The 21,541-nt window shown below is 42.0% G+C and overlaps 1 protein-coding gene across 2 annotated transcripts in view; it reads left to right on the forward strand.

Moving 5' to 3' along the window:
- Positions 1–21,541, forward strand: part of lef1 (lymphoid enhancer-binding factor 1) — a 62,749-nt gene that overhangs the window by 19,753 nt on the left and 21,455 nt on the right. For both annotated transcript variants that reach the window (XM_036574953.1, XM_036574954.1), the window contains exons 4-5: positions 15,260–15,392; positions 20,105–20,195. In XM_036574953.1, coding sequence (XP_036430846.1) covers positions 15,260–15,392; positions 20,105–20,195 — 224 coding nt within the window. The remainder of the gene's footprint in view (positions 1–15,259; positions 15,393–20,104; positions 20,196–21,541) is intronic.

Raw genomic sequence — 21,541 nt, forward strand, 5'->3', positions numbered from 1 at the left:
ACCAGTCTCAAAAGCAGTTGTGTTGGGGCTAACTAGCTAATCCTCCACAATGGCAGTCTGTTAGTAGCACAGTATTGTCCTTCCTAATAAAACCGCCCACAATAGTGGCAGGGAGAGCGAAAGAATGAGAGCGGCAGGTTCTTAGGACCAATAGGACAATGTCCTTCTTCCTTTTTTCCTCCTTTTCCCGTGCTGGACTGAACAATGATAGAATAGCCGTTTAATGAACACTTTGTCATTAAGCAACTCTGACATTTCTTTTTTCCCCCACTTTGTACACATTACACACCATGTAGGACAAAAAGAGCTTTATGGTAGCAGGTTTGTGCGGGGGTTGAACGTGGGTGGATACTGGGGGGTTTAGGCCTTTGCTCAGGTGGCTTAGAGTCACAAGTTCAAATTTCTCTTTAATGTGAAACGTCCCAAGAAACTTGAAGGGCTTTATGGTGTCTTTTGGTGGCGAGCTATTTGAATGGCTTTTCTTTTTTAGTTCGAAGACACTTGCAAGACTTCATAATATCTTTTGATGGAGAACAAAAAGAGCCATTTTGGCAGAGTTTGAATGTAGTATGTGTCTCCTTTGCCCCCATTGCTTGACCCCCATAACACGTCTCTCTTCAGAAGAGCAATGGCACCAGTGTATGCAAAAAAAAACTAGGTCATTATCCTGCATCTGAGGTAGCTCACATTCGCATCTCCCCCCAGTCTCTCATCTTTTTAAATGTGCTATTTATACACACACACACATGCACACACGCTCACAGACACACACAGCCCACATTGTCACCAGCACGGCTCAAACATTAACCCGAGACCAGCCCTGCAGCTGTGAGAGAGGGAGAATGAGCATGAGATGAGGGTTATAGAGGGAGAGGGAGAGGCTGCCACTCAGGTAGAGGCACAAAGCCCTCTGCAGGCTCCATTCTAGCCTCGCCGCCAGTTTCCTCAAATCCAGACTGACAGGCATTCACGTGCAGACTGCAGAGTACCTGTGTGAACGCAGCCGCAACACTATCTACACACAGCAGGCAAATCCCCCCCACCACCCCCCCTCGCAGCTTTCAACGCCTGCTACAGAGTCTTTAGCGCACTCTCTCTCACACACACACACTCTCATTTATGCTTTTTCTCTCTCTCTCTCCTCTCTCTCATTTATACTTTCTCTCTCCTTTGTGCTCTCCTCTCTTATTTGTGCTTTCTCTCTCATTTATGCCTTGTGTCTGTTTTATGCTCTCTCATATTTCTGCGCTCTCTCTCTCTCTAACTCTCTCCCTCTCTCTCTTTCTCTCTCTCCCTCTCCCTCTCTCCTTCTCCCTCCCTTTTTTTCTCTCACTCATTTGTGCTTTCTCTCTGGTTCTCTCTCTCTTACTCCCTCCTCCCTTACTCTCTTTCATTTGTTCTCTTCTTCACTCTTTCTCTCTTTCCTTCTGTCTTTCTTTCTGTCTTTCTTGTTTGCTTGCTCTCTCACTCTTTTTAGATGCAAGGTAGGAGGTAATAAACCTCAAACTTTACTGTGACTCATTAAGACATTTAGAGCTGAGGGTTGCCTTCTTGCCTTCTTGTCTATCTGTCTGTCGTCTGTCTGTCTGTCTGTCGTCTGTCCTCCTCCACTCTCCTTTTTGTTTTCCTTGTTGTTTTATTTTAATTTTGGGAAAAACGTGTACCTGTTGGAATAGTGTTTATGCTCTCTGTTCTGGTTCACTCTCGAATGTACTTACATATATCATCACGACACTCAATTCATAACCCTGTAAGACAAGGAAAACTTTATTAACTGTTAATGTAACACTTTAACACAGGTAATTTTGACCTATTTCTTTTAAGCCATAAATGACGGAATTTTATATAAAAGGATGGGCTGTGGAAGTTGTTATAAACTAATTTAAATAATAAAAATTAGATAAATAAAATAAAAACGAAACAAATTGGGTTTAATATACGCAGTGCATATACAGAAACTGGAGCACTAGCTTGCTTATTAGCATAGTTAGCACTCCTCCTCAGCTAACTGACTGGATACGGAGTGGTGCTGCTGAGCGGGGCTGCTATAAATAGCATGGAGAGAAAGCTGGCACTATCTGAGAAAAGGGAGTAAACAGTCGTTCATTCATTCGTGCTTTGCAGAGGTCATCAAGGCTGTAGCCGTTTACATGGAAATCAGTGCAGATGATGGCTCTCTTTTCTCAGATCAGCTTGTGTGGCTTACTGAGAGGAGTTGGTTCAACCACGCTGAGTTTTTAATATTAATTAATTGTGCAGGCAGTGTGTGTATGTGTGTGTGCGCATGCGTACGTGTGTGTTTGGTCAGTAGGGGCAGCCTGGCCTGCTGATTGGGCCACTCTAGTGGAATGTTTGACCTTTCGGCGGTGCTTTGATGTGACCAAGTCCTGCTGTGCTAATGAGCCTTGCACCAGCTGAGAGTCGGCCGGGCTGCAGGAGGGCTAAAAACCCAGCCAAACCTTAACACAACCCCTACACAACCTTCACGCAGCCAATCACACGCTCTCACTTCCCCTGTGCAACCTTCACACAGCCAATCACACACTTGCGCAACCTCCACAGCCCGGTAAACTCCAACCAACCAATAACAGACCCTCATCCAACCTCTGTTCCTCAATAAACATCAGTAACTCCACCCAAACAATCATAGACCCTCACCCAAACTTCTGTAGCCCAATTAACACCCACAGTTTTTCAGATGGATAATCTGTTATATTGAGGCAGCATCTATTTTTCCAGTTTTGAACCATCTCCTTAATCAAATGCCTAGAACACAGCAACCCAGTGTTCTTCAGCAAACTCAAACACTGGGTTGGTGTTCTCTACCTGTGTGTGACACTTGAGAATCTAGAATGTTGTTCCTGATGTATATCTTTCTAGAACACTTTCTCCAAATTCACTCTTTTAGAATGTTCTTCTTATTCACAATGTTCTAAAAAGGTTGTCCCAATACACCCTGCTGAAATGATATCTCACAATTCACGTTTCTAGATTGTTCTTCCCTATTCTCATTGTTCTAGAATACTGTCTCTCAATTCACACGGTTCAAAAATGATTTCTCCCAGTTCGCATGTTGTAGATGGCTCTTCCCCATTCACACCATTTAGAATACTTACCTCCAATTCTCACTCTTCTAGAATGCTTTCTCCCAGTTCTCACTATTCTAGAATGCTCTCACCCATTCACACCATTTTAGAATACTTCCTCCCAATTCACACTCAGCTAGAATGATTTCTCCCAGTCCACGTGTTCTAGATTGCTCTCCCCTATTCACACCATTTGTAGAGTAGTTCCTTCCAATTCACACTCCAATTCCCACTCAGCTAGAATGGTTTTTTCCAGTTCACACTATTCTAGAATGCTCTCCTAATTCAGTTATAGAAAGTTTTCTCCACTTTGCACTCGTATAGAACCTGTTCTCCCAGTTCACACGGTTCTAAAATGCTCTCCCAAATTAGAATGGTTTCTCCCAGTTCACATGTGGTTTATCAGTTCCTATTCTGAAACTGTATAAAGCCACCGGCCCACTTGAGAATATTTGTGTTGGCACACTAGTGTAAACACGTATCCCTTGTATCATCACAACATATTGCATTGTGCCTTTGGGAGCATTGTGTCTCATTTCATTTAGAAAATCCCTTAGAGCTCGGTTTATTTATCTGTTTATATTAACACTTTGTCACCAAGCTACTGTACCGTGACTGTAGACGCCAGCCTTTTACGTCACACATTGTGAGCCTGTAGCCACTGGAAGAAACAGTCAGATTAACCCACAGTTGCCCCAAGTTACATCATCTTAATCTCAATTCAACAAACATAGCAGACTCGCTAACCTTTAAGTGCCCTCCTAACACCTCCACATACCTTACCCAGAATGATCTGGTCCCAATTCTTTCTGGCCTTCCTCAAACATGGTGATGTGATGATGCCCACTGTGATTAAACTTTAAGCTTTTAGACCAGCCTTTACATTTAGAAGTGGCTAGCATTGTAGCTAACTTTTTATTGACAAGAAAATCTCTGTAGAAGTGTGTCCATGTGTTTGGCCGGCTGCCAGGGGGATGTATCAGCATGTGTTTGCTTTAGGGTTAGCGCCTGTCGGAGTGCATGGGCTGGTCATGTGACGTCTGTTGAGGTGATGGGGAGAGATTGTGACTATCTGGTCAATTTGTAATCTTTCTATAATAACAGAGACAGGAAAATGACAGAAAAGGCAATGAAAAAGATGAAGATGGGGAAAAAAGCTTGGGGTGGCACCCTGGGCCTCCTGGTCATCTGAGGACAGTCAGTTTATGTTTGTCTGTCAAGTGCAGACGGACAAAAAGACAAACTACTTCTGAGAGAAGAGAGACTGAGAGGCCCTTCATTTATGTGAGTGTATTTCTCACCCTCCAGGCCAAGCTTTCTGGCATTCATATTTCTCTCTGTCTCTCTCTCTCTTTCTCTCTCTCTCTCTCTCTCTCTCTCTCTCTCTCTCTCTCTCTCTCTCGTCTCATTACCCTGGGCACGTGGCATGTGCAGCTAGTCTTCCTTTCTTCTCCGTTAATTGGGTTTGGTTACATTAAGCCCCTCGGCCAAAAGGCCATCCTGCCAATAACACATTCCATTTTCAACACTCCAGTGAAGACCACGGGGCCTTGCTCTTATTCCAGTATGGTAATTGGTTATTTATTTAAGCTTCTCCCTTCTCGATTCTGTCCCAGACGAATGGAGCAGCTCTCTGCGGCTTTATTTGGTGGGGTGGGCACTCTTTTGAAGGTACCAGGACAGTAGAATTGGGTGTGTGAATGTGGATGTTTTCACCTTTTGTTGTGTAAAGGTCATGCATTCCTGCTGATATGAGTAGGAACACCTGGCCTGGCTCTGGTCTGCAGGCAAGGCTGGGTGTGTTTTTGCTTTCGGCCTTTGACATCCTTTTGTTTGAGCTGCTAAATAGTCTGAAATCTGTAGCTTGAACGCTGAATTATCTCCACATTGAGCAACTGAAGGGCAATCACTGTCTTTTGTGCTTCGTTATTGCATATCTCTATGGTGGTATTTTCCCTTATCTTGCACATATAAGAGGCGAAATCTCTATTGTAAATGATGGAACTTTGGTTGAATATCAGCTTTGATCAGTTGACCTGTCCTTGCTTCGCCCCAAAAATGCGTTGGTCTTAGGAACTGTCGACAAGTTTTGCAGAATGTCAAAAAAGTCATTCAACTTGGAGAGAAATTTTACACTCAACAAGGGCTGAGTATTGTTAAGTCTTTCCATAGCAGTACGGATACTTTGATTTCATTACCAATTTCTGAGCACTACTTTTTTCAATACCTTCTTTTAAATTACTGAAAGTGGGTGTGGCTTAAACCAGAAATGAGCTGCTGGAATTAGGTATATTCATTGGGTGCAAGAGATTGGAGGCTAATTAAGAATAGGGGAGGGATAAAATATCAATATGACAGTATGTCGTATTGCTTTCTCTTGCGATACGTTATCAATACACTGCCGCCAAATATCGATTTATTTATTGAAACATGCATGCACTGTAAATGCTCTACATCCAACCCCCCCGCCCCATTTGATTTACCAGATTCACAAATGAATAGGGTAAATCTGCATGAAGAAGAAGCTCACAGGGGAGAAATGGCAGACAACGCAGGGAAACAAATCAGACCGGCATCGTCCTCTTTCAAGTCAAAGGTCTGGGTCCACTTCAGCTTTCACAACATTGAATGGACAAATGAAAGAGACAAAGACTGTGAAGAACTGACTCATTAAAATGAAGTACACGGGCAACCCAATGAACATGCATAGCCACCTTCATCATCATCCTGATCTGGTTGTTGAGAAAACCACTAATGTTGGCTCAACTCAGTCATCCTACAATTAATACAGGTTTTAAAGCAAAACCTCCTGTTACGCCCCGAGGGCTACCGGTATTACTGTTAAGTCTGTCGCTGGGTTTTTTTTGCAAGGACCTTCACCCACACAGTTAGAAAAGATCTTAGTGAGGCACAGTTGTGTTCTACCTTCAGACATTTTGACCCCAGAACTGCTCTGCTTTCTGGCAATTTATAGCTGTTTTACATTGGAATGATGACACAGGCAGTCAATGTGTGTGTGTTAAAGAGGCATGAAGCGAAGCTATGCACTTTGTTGTACATTTGTTTCATATTGGTTGTCAAATTCTGTGAAACTGACACTAATGAATACATAATTACTGTAATTTGCCTATTTAGGAGTATTTTATTTTCTTTACTTACACAGATATCATGATGTATCGTAGAGGATTGCCTTGCAATATGTTGAGTATCACAGAATCGCAGTATTGTGATATCATCGCAGGCAACATATTGTGATAATATCGTATGGTGAGATGCCCTGTGATTCCCACCCCTAATTAGGACAGACTCACTTTAATTGCATGCTTCCAGAATGTTAGACAGCCAGTCAGAAGTAAAGATTTTGGAACAAACATGCCTGTTGGCTTATGTATACGAGGACTAACGTAGATATTGAATATTTGGTTCTTAGGTGTTGAGTGATGGTGAATTTTTCAGTGCTCTGTAGTATTGAAGTAATGTTAACCCCAGAACTGCTCTTTTTATTTACCATAAAATCCACATTAGACCACTACAATGTTTGAGTTTCTATATGATGTTGCATTTACAGTTGCCACATTATGTAGCTGGACTATGTTGTTTGTAGCTAATCTAAACTAGGCAGCTTGAAAATGATATTGGCTTAAGTTTGCTGTCATGCTGATGTTAGGTCGATTTCACAACAAGATCACCTTAAATTTAACGGTGCGGTCTTTCGTATGCTATAATTTCTGATTGGGTTGAATGAGATTTTTTTCCAACATGCTGTAAAGCTTGTCCAACAGGAGCTATAAAGAAGTCCTATTTGGCCGCAGCATAGATCAGTCCATTATTCTCATCGTCCCATGTCCTGTTTCCTTCTATTTTTTTCTACTTTGTCTCTAGACTGTTCAACGCATCTGTCTCTCTGTCTATCTGTGTTCAGGAAGGGGCAGGCAGGGTTCAGGAGCCCTGGGATCAGTGTGAGGACAGTTTACGAGGGCAGTAACACACATTTAGCAGCATGGGAATCTGTTGTCAACACTTAGGTTCCCATCTCCCCGACTGTTTGTGAAACACAGCACACCGTTTCACACACTCGCACACTCGCACTCGACTGTAGCCGGGGGCGCGAGGAGTCCTCATTGCATATAAATTACAGAAGTGGGAAGCGATTATTATGAAAGTCCCGCTTCCTCTTTTCTCCCTCCACGCCGCAGAAGTCTGATAATTTAGAGGAGCACAAAAGGCCTGGTAGCGCGAGGGAACGCATCAGGAGAAGCGCACGGAGAGCGTCTCTGTGGCGACTGTCAAAGCAGCTGGAACAAGATAATTGAGTCTGGAAATGAGAGGAAGCAAATGCTGGCCGGCCTGTTTTACGTCTCCATACTGTACTTGTGTAAATATATTTACATACGTCTTCATTTCAGTTAGACTCTCGCCTGCTCGCTCTCTCAGGTCTCCCTCTCTCCCTCTCTCTTTGCCTTGTTCTTTTTTTCTTTCTCACTTGTATTCTCTCTTAGTCTCCTACTTCTTGCCTCTCATTCTTTTTCCTTTTCTCCTTCACAATCTCATCTCCCCCTCTCTCTCTCTTCTCTCTTTTTCACACTTGCATCTTTTTCTCTCTCCGTATCCTTCTCTCTTTCAGACCTTCTCACTCTTGTTCCATTTGCTTCTCATTCCTTCTTTCTTTCCTTCTCTTTTCTTTTTCTCTCCCTTTCTTTTAGCAACTTATTCTTTTTCTCTTCTCTTGTACATCTCTCTCTCTCTCTCTCTCTCTCTCTCTCTCTCTCTCTCTCTCTCTCTCTCTCTCTCTCTCTCTCACTGTCTATCTCTCTCTCTCTCGTTTCTGTAGGCCTTTGGCCAGCTCGAGTTCCGCACAATGAAATTTCTCTTAAACCCACATCTGAGGCTTCTTATGAAGCGGCCCCAGCCAAGGCTGGTTATAAAATACCAAATGGAATCGCTTCTTTCCAATCCGCGCCTCCTCCACCCCCCCCCCTACCCTCCACCCCCCCCAAATATGAATAGAAAGGCCTTAAGCCTATTATTTCTCCTCACAAAAAAAAAGACAAGGAGAGAGCGGGACCTCCAATATGGCCGTCCTCCGCCCTGCCACCCAGTCTGTAAAAACGTCTGGCCTGCAAGGAATCTTGGGATGAGTTGCCATGACTCCGGCCGGACCGCTTCCTGCAGTCAGATGGGCTTGTGCAACCGCTTCCTGGGCCGGATCGTAAAAGTGTTTTTAGTCTAATGTGAGCGGGATGGAGCCAGGACTTTCCTCCTGAAACCACCTGGAAAGTTCAGAGCTGCACTCTGCTGGATTACCCCAGCGGCTCCTGGCTTTCCGTATGAAAAAGTCAGAATGGAAGCGCCAAACTTTGCTTTATTAAAGACTGTGGCTTTGAGAATCAGACTGTCCAGAAAGACTGTATTTTGGAGGTTTTTTATTTCACTGATACTTCAGCCTAGGGCTCCTGTTTCATGGAAAGAAGGGAATATTTCAAGGCTTTGCGTCCATCAAGGCTCTGGTTGTATGTGTATATATAGCACTGGGCAACATATATAGATTATCAGTGTGCTGGCATTGATGTTACACAACAATATTGATTTTTGGTTTTAGCCGATTCAGTCAGAGTATTTTAATGTTCAGTATAGGCCGATTATTTTACACACCAAACGAAATTTTTTGGACAGCACATGCACAACAATTTGATTTGCGCTCTGTGCAATTTTTGTAATCATTCACAGGCACCATGAACTCACTCAAATAGTCGGTTGTCTCTGATATTGGCACGGCAACAACCAAACTGGCAGATTGGCTGTGTCCCTGCATTTGAACTTTTTGATGATCTTTTTAAAAGGGTTAGTTTGTCCTCTGCTTAATCGTGTGTGATTCTTCATCTACCAGAGCAGCTCAAACTGAGTTACAGATGTCTCTGTATTTCTTCCACTTTTAGCCTACTCAGTATCAGCTGTGTAGTTTGAAGAGCATCTTCTTTGCACTTGAACACAATCTGCCCTTTTGTTTATTTTTTCAAAGAGCAAAAAACATATTGTTTTGATGTTGACATGTTTGTGTCATTAAATCCCATCACGTTTTGTTTGCGAAGGCCTTAATGCCTGTTCATGTCTGCAGAGTAAGTACAGTCCAAAAAGCAAAGAATCTGAACTGAATCAGGCTGTTAAATCTGACTGGATCAGCTTCAATCACAATCCGTTGGATCAAATTGGGATGCTTTTGAAAGAATAGTTCAAAATACACAAGAAAAAAAATTCTGTCTGGTTAATATTTACAATATTTGGTGTTATTTTTTAAGAGAATCAAACAAATTGCAATCAAAACAAGCTATGTTAGCTTTGTAGCACGTACTAGTTTAGAGCACCAGTACTCTGGAAGCATGAGTACATTGGCTTTATTATTAAGGCTGGACGGTTTAGGCAAAGTTGCGTTTTATTTAAAACAATATTGAAATTTCAATTAAAATTATGGTCATTTGCTATAAAATGAGGCCTTTTTTTGGCCTGAAGACCAGTATATCCATTTTTTGCTTTAAAGCTTAAAGCTTGAACACAGTGTGTTGTGGCACACTGCAAGTTAGTTGTGCTTATATTGTATACAGCACAGGGGGGTTTGACTGCTTCTGATTGGTCTAACTCACCTACAGGCCTCCTTCAGATTTCCGCATTTAAAATTTAAGACATCTTCATTGATAATGTAGACTACAGCACAAATTGCAGCTCTGGCAATTTGAAAATTGTACTTTTAAATTGTGATAGCGGTATAAAAATATTAATCTTTCAGACCTGTTTATCAATGCAGCTGATTATCATTTGAAATTATGGCACTATAAGATATTTGGAAATTGTCATGATGCTGAATTTGATGTCTATGTGTGTTGCATTATTGTGGGGGTTCCCTACAGGAATTTTAGCTTCAGGTGCCACATGGTGCTGCTAGTTTATTAAGAAGTCGAAATGTGCTTTGACAGCTGTGCCTGGGACACAAAGGAGCTCCAGATCCAATGTGGTGGTAAAGCAAAGCGTAAAGCTCTTCACTCTTCTTGGGTGCTGGAAGTCAACAGTCCTGTAGTGGCGAATTGAGCTTTTTAATAAGTGCATAGCTGTGTGTGTGTGTGTGTGTGTGTGTGTGTGTGTGTGTGTGTGTGAGACTGTGACTGCCTAAGAGACAGTTATTGGCTCATTTTAATATGCAGTTTTGACGATGCCCCCCTCCCCATCCCCATTCTCTTCTCTTCCACTACTCCTCTTCTTTCTCTTCTTCTTCACCCCATTCCGAGACAGAGACTGGGGGCTTAAAGGAAAATCCGCCTTCTTCTTATCTTCCTCCCACAGGAGAAACCAATAGGAGCTGAAAGGCGTAAAATGAAGGAAAAGGCACGGATGCTATCCTCTAGTTAGGCCCTGCCTCAGTGGCTACAGGCCCCAGGTCACACATTATTAGGAGAAGCTGGGCAGCGATTAGGCTTCCTTAGCTAGGATAAGGCCCATTAAAGCTACTCCTCCACCTAGATTAGCTCTGACCTCTGACCTTCATCAGAGACTGACTAAACCACACACACAGTCTTTGCCGCTCATATAGGTGTTGGAGAACAGGCTGAAGTGCTTTATGTTCCAACTTTTATGTATTATTTTGACCTGTTACTCTCTTAGCTTTCATTTGTGTTACGGGTTCCTTAAAGTGAAAGTTTGAGATATGCCCAAGCTTCTGCTTAATCCAGATGTGTCTGATCAAGAGCGTTTGCTTCTAGAGCTGTTAGGCTAATATAACCAACAGTGTGTTGCGTCGGTTACAACAACAGAACGAGCTTGCTTTTTTCTATACTTTTTATCCATTTTTATAGATGACCGTGTGTCATACAGTGTCAAAAAGTACATAAGCAAGTCTGTTTGAGGTTACTTAATAACTGGGTGAGTGCTTATGCTGTTTGCATCAGGGGGGTATCTCTGGGGGGCCTGGAATAGCCTAGGCCTTCTCACTTGGAAGCCAGGCCCCCTTGGTTTCTGATCATTAAAAAAAAAGCAGTACAGAAAATAAACACAAAAACAGTTTTCTGATGCCAGTGAAAAATGACAAAATCCAAGGTCTTTATGGGCGAAAATGGCCAGTTGTTTCATTTTCATGACTTTTTTTCCCTATCTAAGTAAGACTGACAGCTTTTGACCAGACAGTCAAGTTTGAGGTCCGTTTTATGGTTCACACTCTTGACCGGACGTTAAAATGGCAGGATGCGCGGAGAGATTTTTAGGGCGGGTGCATTCTGCGGCTGTGTCTCAAACCACATTTAATGGCTAAATAATTTAGATTGGTACTCCATCAATGGCGCCATTGTTATCTTGAACATAGTATTTAGTGCAGTAGCATTTGCATTGAGACACGGTCTGTGTGTAGGCACAAAGACGAAGTTAGGCTGCGTTGTTGTGGGGTTTGGGGTAAACCAGTTATTTCTCAATGAACATACAGAATGTACTGTGTCTTCATCTAAAGCATCAGTTGTACTACAGAATAGTGTGAGTAAACAGTGGGTTGTTTCTCATGGATTTATTAGTGTTACACAACAGCAGAACAAATAGTACACTGGGAAATTTGTGTGTACATCTTTTAACAAGTTTAACCTCTGTTATTCATGTATTATTTGTATATTTTGTGTATGAAGGGAAAAAATGAAAAAATAACGACAGTTATTAAGCAGTTTGAAAACACACAAATAAGAATGAATTTCGTCAGCCCCCCAACCCCCCTCACCCATTCCAGGCCTACCCCTAAATTGAAATTCTAGTTACACCACAGGTTTGCATGATGTTAAATTGTAAAGTATAAGCTTCCATTGGTTGTTATCCACATTAGCCAATGCAAAACTAAAGAGGCCAGTCATGTCTGGGAAAGGGGACAAATTTGGCGTAACCCCTCACTTTAAGTATACGTGAAAGTCAAAGTTTAATCCATGAATTCCCATAAGGCCTGGATCACTGGGCCAAGCCTCTGCTTTAGACGCATGTATACCAAAGTATTCCAGAAATTCCTAAAAGAAAACCTCCCCAAAGCTAAATGACTAACTGTGAATGAAACTGAGTGGGGTCAGAAATGATGTCATTTGCAAACTGCTGCTAATTGACCTCCTGCTAACCTTCATTCATCATTAGCAATGTCAGTGTTTCAAACTTTCCTTTATGAAGCCTCCTTTTCTTCCGTCCTTCTTCTCCTCTCCCCTCCCTCCTCTGCTGTGCTGGAACAATATTGCAGCGCTCCGTGGGGCAGTGCCGTGCCAGCCGTGAGAAACTCCCACACACACCCTCTCCCCCGCCCTACGGCTTTAAACCAGACCATCTCATGAAGCAGTAATGGTACCTTCCACCTCCTTCTCTGCTTCTCGGCCCAATTAGCGGGTCGGGAATGTCAAGCCCTGCTCACAAATTAGAACAAACTACTCATTTCAGCCCAGCCCTACCTCCAGGACCACACGGCCATTCTGGGCTTGTCCAGCCCTGTGCAAAAAAAGGGCTGTATAATTCACTGGCTCGGAACAGTGCAGCTGCACTTCTATTAAAATGAAAAAGTGACAAATCATGATTTAATCCGATTTTATTGTGCATCATGGTGGAAGGCAGGCGAACATATTGCCTTTTTGTGGCTATTATTAGTTATTAATATATCATCACTGTTGGAGGAAAATCTTGTACGTCCAAAAAAACCTTACAGGAAAGGAAAAAGCGTTCTTAACTTCTTCTAAGTTAATGTAACTATTTTGTAGTGATTTTCTGCTTGTCAGTCTGTCATGAAACTGAGACAACTTAAACAGCAGCTGACACTTTTTAAAAATAATGTAAAAACTACAAATATGAACATACAAAGGCTTTGTTTCAACAGCAACATGATATAACCTTCAGGAAAATACGCAGGAACTGTGCACATGAAGTGAAGTGCAGCAGACTAGTTGTGACACACAAGGGTTCAATCTGAGGTTTATTTTATAATCTTCTTCTGTGCTTTCTCCAAATTTATGATGAAATTGAGGCACCTTTTTGGGGTTGTTAAAAGATAATGGTAAATTATGGTAATATATACACCCAGTAATGATGCAGGGAGTTCCTGTGCGTATGTGTGGGTGTATACGAGCGTGTGCTGTTTAGTGTGGAGGCTGTTGCTTTGTGAGTCAGCTCTGTGTGTGTGTGTGTGTGTGTGTGTGTGTGTGTTGAGGCCGCTGCTGACGTGATTAACCCTGCTTAGTTCCACCGCAGACGGCCGGGACTCTGTAATGAACTCCCTTATTCACCGGCTAATGATTCCCTTTGATCTCCAGCCCCAAGACCTCTGCTCTGCCTCTGCCCTGTGGCGCTCCCTCCCTCCATCTCTCCCTCCATCGCCCCCCCTTTCCTCCCTCCCTCAGTCCCTCTGCCCCAAAAGTACTGCAGTAGAATATTTTGGCGTGCGTGGTGCGTCTTTTATTTGTGTAATATGCAGAATGTGAACTAATCACCTTTTTGGTCTTTTGTACAGGCTTTCTCAGATCTGTTTGAGGAACAAAAGGGAAAATAACATTCTTAACTTTAATGTAGCAAAGGTTTTTAGTCATTTTGCACCATTTATATTGGTCCATTCATCCTGAAATGGTCACACAATGTAAAGAGCAGCCTGTTTTTTAAAGTGGTGTAAAAAGTTATAAGGTTTTAAGATGACAGCAGCAACATTCAGCGCATGGGGAGGTCTGTTGTGTCACAGCATGTGAGGTAACCAAGCTAGCAAAAAACACTTAATGTTGGCAGCGGCTTTAGAATGTTTAGGAAAAGAACTAATAAGCAAAATGAACTATTGTAAATCAGGAGAACACTCTAGAACAGTGTGAATGGGAGAATGTTCTTTACTATATGTGTGTGAATGGAGGGGGGAACCTTGAAGTTGAGAATGGAGGAGGACTTTCTAGGACAGCATGAATGGGAGCAGAGCTTTCTAGAACAGTGTGAATGAGGACAGAGCTTTCTAGAACAGTGTGATTTGAGGACAGCTTTCTAGAACAGTAAATGGAAAGAACGTTCTAGAACAGGGTAAGTAGAAAGAAAGTACTAGAACGGTATGAATGGGGCAGAACATTCTTCAACAGTGTGAGAGAACAGAACGTTCTTCAACAATGTGAGTGGGGTAGAACATTCTAGAATAATGTGAATGAGGGCAGAGCGTTCTGGAACAGTGTGAATGAGGGCAGAACATTCTAAAAGAGTATGAATGGGGCAGAACATTCTAGAATAATGTGAATGGGAGCAGGACATTCTATAACAATATGAATTTAGGCGGAACCTTCTAGAACAGGGTGGGTGGAAAGGACATTCTAGAACTGGCTGTGAGTAGAAAACATTCCAGAACAGCGTGAATGGGGCAGAACATTGTACAACAGTGTAAGAAGACAGAACATTCTTCAACAATGTGAGTGGGATAGAACATTCTAGAATAATGTGAATGAGGGCAGAGCATTCTAGAACAATGTGAATGGGAGCAGAACATTCTATAACAACATTAATTTAGGGGGAACTTACTAGAACAGCGTGGGTGGAAAGAACAATCTAGAAGTGGGTGAGTAGAAAACATTCTAGAACAGAGTGAATGGGGCAAAACGTTCTAGAACAGTGTGAGTGAACGAAACATTCTACAACAGTGTGAATGAGGGCAGCAGAACTTTCTAGAACAGTGAGTGGAATGAACATTCTACAACAGTGTAAGTGAAATGAGTGAATGGAGAAAATGTTCTAGAACAGTGTGAATGAGGACAGAACATTCTAGAATAGTGTGACTCGTTCTTGAGACTCTCACCAATCACACATGGTCTGTCTATCAAAGCAAGATTTTTGCTTGGCTGAGTATCTAAACCAGAGACTAGAGAACGTTTTGACCAGCATCATAAAAACAAGATAAGTGCTGTTCCATTTGTTGGGTTGTAAACTTGAAACTTGATCAGGAACCCTGTCTTAGTTGAACCTGCATCACTTGACAGGCCCCAGGTACAGCACCACCCTCCAGACGTTTGAGTTTGTCAGTGTTTTTGGGGTCTGTGTTCTTTGGCCTTTAGTCTTTTAACCTGGAACCCATCAAACATGAACCTTCCAAACTTGGCTGATTAGTCTTGCAGTAATAACAACAGTGTTGCATTCTAACGTGTCCTCCTCTGTCTGTTTGTGTCCTGCAGTCAAATAAGGTTCCCGTGGTGCAGCCGTCTCACGCAGTTCACCCCCTCACACCGCTGATCACCTACAGTGACGAGCACTTCGCCCCAGGACCACACTCCGGACACCACCCGCAGGACATCAACTCAAAACACGGTATGCACACTAGGGATGGGCTTTGTAACCATTATCACTAATCAAATATCTGAACTTTGAACGGAACAGTTCAAATATCCTAAAAAAAAATATTTTATATTAAGAGTAAACATGAAAACACTGAAGGTTTAACATCTGTTTATTGCATGCCGCTAACATAAGAATCTATATTAGGGATATGCACAGGTACTTGAGTAATTGGTTTACTGTTTGAGGTGCCTGTATTTGAATACTGAAATTGGGTGATGATACGTCCTCTTCTTCCAGGCCGTCCTCTTCTGGGGACCTAAAAACATGCCCAGCTGGGATTTCTAAATAGCCTAAAATGCCTGAGATTTTGCTTTGCTTTTATGTTGACATTTTGCTGTCTATAGTCTGCCTTGTGCGACCATCCTGCCCCCGGTGTCGTCTTTTTAAAAACCAAGATATGGTCACCCTGACTGAAATCACTGGGTGTTCATTCTGCTTGACCACAGGAAGATTGACAGAATAAGTGGACCAACAGTTCAATCAAATGCCCCTTTTGTGCTTTTACAGCACTTAAAATGTTACTGTTTTGCTCATATTTATAAGTGCGTATGCTAGCTATACTTTGCTTCTCAAGAGCAGGACAGCCTGAATGTCAGCATGTTGCCAAGGACATGTTCTCAAGGACATCATAACAGTGGAAACATGTTTCTCTGACACTGACATCTCAACTAACATGTTGGCACATCGTCTACTGAGGGGAAAAGACCTTGTGGAAGATAGCGAGTCCTCATTAGCGTCCATTATTCTACCAGTTAGCTGCTGAACTGAAGAGGCTCAGCCAATCCCGTTTCTTATTTTTACCCCTACCCCTTGTTTTTGAGGGTCACTTTGCCCCTTAGAACCAAATTCCACGGGGTAGTGGTTGAAATCTTCCTTTATGAAATGGGACCCTCAAATAAAGAACATTACTTCATTAACAGGCTACTAGCGGTGCTCTGTAGGCGATCCTGCCAGTCTGCACTGATAGCAGAGGAGGGTAAAGTTCAGCAACCTCACTGCTGGACTTTAGTTACATTTAGGGAATCATATGCCTTCAAAAGAGGGTGGATACAACAGCTGTTTATTATTGCCCACACCTAATTCTTTAAAGATATGAAGCTGAAGTTGCTATTCGCCAGCTTCTCGTTCGAATTTTCCAGTTCCACCTTAAATGGAGCAGCAGTTACATTCTGGTGCTTCAGGTGTCAGTACTGCAGGACTATTTAAGGTGGAATGGGCAATTTAGCTGGCTAGCTACCGAGACTATAGCATACTATTAGCGATTATTTTATGATTGTTATGAAGAAAAGGACCATAATACATAAAAAAAAAATTAAACTAAGATAATAAAGTAGTTGTCGTAATTTTGAATAGAGAAAATACTCACATTTGTGGGTTTCTATGGTTGCTTGTGCAGGCATCAGTGTGTTCCTCTGTTTGCTGCTAATTTTTGTGCCACTGATCTCTCTTAAGTCTCTCAGCACTAGCGCTGTTACTAAAAGTGTAAGCTTCCAGCTCCAGCGCTGTCCTTATTTTTGACCGAAGTACTTTTTTTGGCCGTTTTTCATCTTTGTTCCTTCATGTTTCCTTTTGTTTACCTTTTGTGCATACTCACATATCAGAATTAGCCAGAGCGCACATCCCTCATCCATTTTTGATTGTTCAGCTGCTCTTGTCCCCGCATTCCCTGCAATTCTAATCAAAAATATATTTTAAAATAATAATAGTGATAATGATTCCCAGAGTACACATGCCTTATTTAAATACCTGATACAGTAAACAAATTCTTTATAAAGATTAATTCTGATATGTTTATTTAACTTACCACACCTGTTTATTCTCAACACTGCTGTGCAGCTTGTAGTATCCCAGTTTTCTATCTTGCTGATCAGCTGGGTTTTATTTGAACTAACTGGGTTTAATTATAATTAGGGTGTCGTGGCTCAGGACTGATCTCAGAGCAGCACGCTGCAGTGGGATGTGTACAGTCCCAGCTTTGTTTTCTCTTCCAGCTCAGCAGGGGGGGCAGACGGAGTTCAGGGGGGATGGGGTGGCTCACAGCGGCTGGGGGGGCTGAGGGGTGGGGGGTTTGTGTGGGGGTGTGCATTTGGCAGACAGTCCTGCACATGAGCACAACTCCATATGTGCTCCTTCCGGCTGACGCTCGTCTCCGCGGCAACTTAAAAGAGAACGAGAGGGAAGAAGGAGGGAGAGAGATGGGGAGGATGTGGTGATATGGTGGAGGTCTGCTGAGCTATTAATATCCTCACCAGAGTTACAGAATCCCTCTGCTCTGCTGCTCTTTTACAGTCAGCTGTGAGATGTTTTAGTGGCATCAGTTGTGGCGGCATTCTTGTCCCCACTTTTTAAAATTTTGATACTGAGGTGTTTTTCAAAACCTCAGCATGCTGCTGTGAAGATTAGACTCATACCAGCGCCATGCCATAATCATGTCTGGGCCACTTCTGTGTTAACAGCGGTGGTCCTTTTGGGGGCCCGTGGTAGTCCTGTGCAGCACAAAGTTAGTAACTGTAAACCTAAAAAGTCCATTTATATGGTAGGTGTTTCTGATAAAGTGTAGATACGAAATAGTGACTGACTCTCATTGAGACACCTGGAGCTTAGTGTGAATCCTGATGAAAGTACAGTCTTAAATTATGTTTACACTGTATGATTTGTGTCAGAATAATGCCGTCACACACACAATTCACAAATTGCAAAAGATTTTTTTCATTTGTGAGTTAAAATCAGTGGTTTTGTGTGACATAAACGGCTCAACTCTTCCTCTTCTCTGTTTTTAATGCATTTTTTTGGGGTCAAAAAATAATGCGAAGAGCTTTTGATTTTTTTATTGTGTGGCTTTATTTTTCAACCAAAAAATAAAGATGCAGGCAGAATGTTGTAATTTTTTGTGTCGCAGATTTATCGCCAGAAAATCCTATCGTATGATCTAACCTGCATCATAACTGAAGTTGCACAGTCAGCCAGAAAATTGAGCAAGACTTCATTTGCAGCATATCTTACAATGTGACGTGGAATAAATGTTTAAGACCTCTGTTATCACTCAGTCTACAGCAGGCGCCTGTCTCCCTGCCTGTCTCCCTGCCTGTCTCCCTGCCTGTCTCCCTGCCTGTCTCCCTGCCCGATTCTTTCTTCATCTGTTTCTCTGTCTCTCCCTCTGCATCTTTTCGTGGAATTAGGATGTGTTTGGAGTTGAAGTGTGGTGTTAATCTGGAAGTTTGTGCATGTGTTGTTGTGAGACAGCAGTCTCACAGGGATGCCACATAGGACGGATTTATTTATCCAGTTCAGACCCTGTATTTTTGTTACTCTTTTCGTCCATGGACTGAACACACTCTTGACCTTGGTGTGTGGGTGTGTGTGTGCGCGCCCAGTGATGGTCATTGGCAGCATGAACCGCTTCAGTACAGAGCGTTAGAGCAGCTCTTAATTAGCCCATCATCTGCTTACACAGTGCACCGGACTGAACAAACCAGTCTACTCATCTGTCTGTCTTTCAGGTTCAGATACTGCAGTACTTTGTCATGACTGTTATAGAATACATGTAACATTTTATCAAAACTATTAGAAGGACAGACAGAGAAACGCACAATTGAAAATGTTACTAGTTGTCAGTAGAAAACAGTTAAGGAAAGTTTTTCCTTTTTAAATAACAAGGAGATGACTTGTCGTCTTGTCTTACAGGTTGAGACAAGATGCCACAAATCTTGCTACCCATATAATCAGCAGTTTTGTTCATGCACTAAACACTAAGAACTATAGATAACTTATTGGAAGAGAATGTTCCGTATGAGTCTGTCTCTGTCTCACATGTTCTGTCTCTGACGTTATTTTTCTGGGGTTTTTTTTTGTTTGTTTGTTTTTTGTTTTTTTGGTTTGTCTATCAAAGTCCAGGCAGTTTTCTCTCTCTCAAGATTAGTTGATGTGCTTCTATGGGACTCAGCAAGATTTTAAGAAGTTTAGATAGGAAAAGGACATAGATCTTGTAATTCAGAAGGTCCAGTGGCCTTTTCCGTGGATGGAGAGGGTGGTAATGTTTAATAAGATAAAACTTGTCAGCTTTGGGAACATTTTAGTTTACCACAGGGTGTGACAATGGTGATTTAAATAAATAAATAACAAAAAAACAAAAGCAGACCATTCATTTTTTCCCTATAGAGGAAAATAGCTTAGACCCAGAGTGTCGGCGCCCTTATCTGGCACTACAAGATGACACATGATCTTGGAACTAGGGGCCAGTATGACTATTTGTTTTTGTGATAAATTGTATCAATGCTTTTCTGATCATATTGTTGATATTGTCAGTACCTAAACACTGTACAATTGCATGTTTCTCACAGAGAGATCATGATCAGTTATGTTTAACTGGATTTAATGTAGTACAGTATGTGAAATGTTAAATATAAATAAATATAAATATAATAAGTTTGATATTTTAGAGGTGACTTTTCAGTTTCAGCTTATCAAACGTCTGAAAAATGAAATATTGTATATCAAGAAAGGGATTGTTGATTTATTTTTGCCATATCACCTACATCTATTTGGAAGTTTGTAATATTAATGTAATAATTTTAAGTTGTGAGTTAATTCAACTATTAGTCTTACTTCAAGATTTTAAGAGCTAACACTCTCAACCTTTTGTTTGTTTGTTTGTTTGTTTGTTTGTTTGTTTGTTTGTTTAGGTATGCCCAGGCATCACACTGGTCCAGATATTCCAAACTTCTACTCTCTCTCTCCTGGAGGAGCAGGACAGATCACCCCACCGCTGGGCTGGTAAGTGTACACACACACACACGCACGCACACTCACTCACTCACACTTAAACCTTATCAAATGCCATCAAGATGGTTGGTCTGTCTCTCTCCTTCTGAGTCGACCCAGAGCGAACTCATCCCACTAGCATGCAGACAGCAGGCTCAGCCCCAGGCCCTGGCTTCAGCCTGTATGTGTATGTGTGTGCTGCTCGAGCACATGTCAGGCATTCTCCTGAGTCATTCCTGGCAGTGCCTCTCCCTGGCTGCTGCTGCAGCCTCCGTGAGTGGAGACACATGTGAGCGCGAGAAACAGAGGGGGGGAAAAAAAAACTCCCTCCCGCTGCCTCTGCAAGCGCTGAAACCTCTGCGTGTAAACACACTGAAACAGAATCAGACCGCAGGCAGCAGCCTTGGCCAAGCGTGCCCAGCGCAGATCAAATGAGAAAGTAACTAGAGCTGAAGTGTGTGTGGACATAGACCAAACGGTCAACAACACATCAAATGAGCTTTATTTGTGCTGTAAGTTTCGCTGATGTGCCGCAATCATAACCATAAATGCTGTCTCAGTGTACAGAACACAGACATGACACATTTGTTACACAGTGCAGTAATGACACAGAACATGATCAGAATGAGGATTTACAGTGTTTAAAATTTACCACGATATGATTTACTGGAATGGCATGCATTTCTTCACCCTTCAAATAACAGCACTCTGACCGATGTCTCCCTCCGTGTCACTGTTGGAGATTTCATGAAGTACAAGAAGATGGTTTGGCCAGATATGAAATTTACTCTATTTTTACGCTTTTCCGATGCAAAGTTTCATTTTTGGTGTCTGAAGTTTGCTTCTTTGTTGTTGCACTGTATGATATGCTGTTATCTGTAAAAACGAGTAAAGTAAGAACAGAATTCAGGCAGTCTTTGATAGGCTTATGTATACTTTTAGATATACTTTTGTCGATTTCTACAAATAACACTGTGTGATGGTGTCCGAAACCACATAAGCAAGTCTATTTGAGATGACTCAACAACTTGTTAGCTAGCTTATTAGCCTTATAGCTCCAGCAAAACTAAAGCAAACTTTAGTCACCCAACATGTCTTTGCTGACTAAATTTGGCGAGAGGTGAAATTGGAGTTTGACAGATCCATCATTGTTAAAGCTGAAGAATGCAGGTAGAGTGTAGTCATATAAGATCTTGAGACTGGACATTAGGTGACATTTTGAATAGGCTTAGAACAAAATGTCATATTGAGGTTATATTGCTACATATTGCAATTGCAATATTGATTTAAAACTCATTGGAGTGACATGATTTAAGGATTGCCCTGATTTTGTTTCTGTTTTATTTTATTTCTGTTTG

Source organism: Colossoma macropomum, unplaced genomic scaffold (assembly GCF_904425465.1).
Source record: "Colossoma macropomum unplaced genomic scaffold, Colossoma_macropomum, whole genome shotgun sequence".
Classification (NCBI taxonomy): domain Eukaryota; kingdom Metazoa; phylum Chordata; class Actinopteri; order Characiformes; family Serrasalmidae; genus Colossoma; species Colossoma macropomum.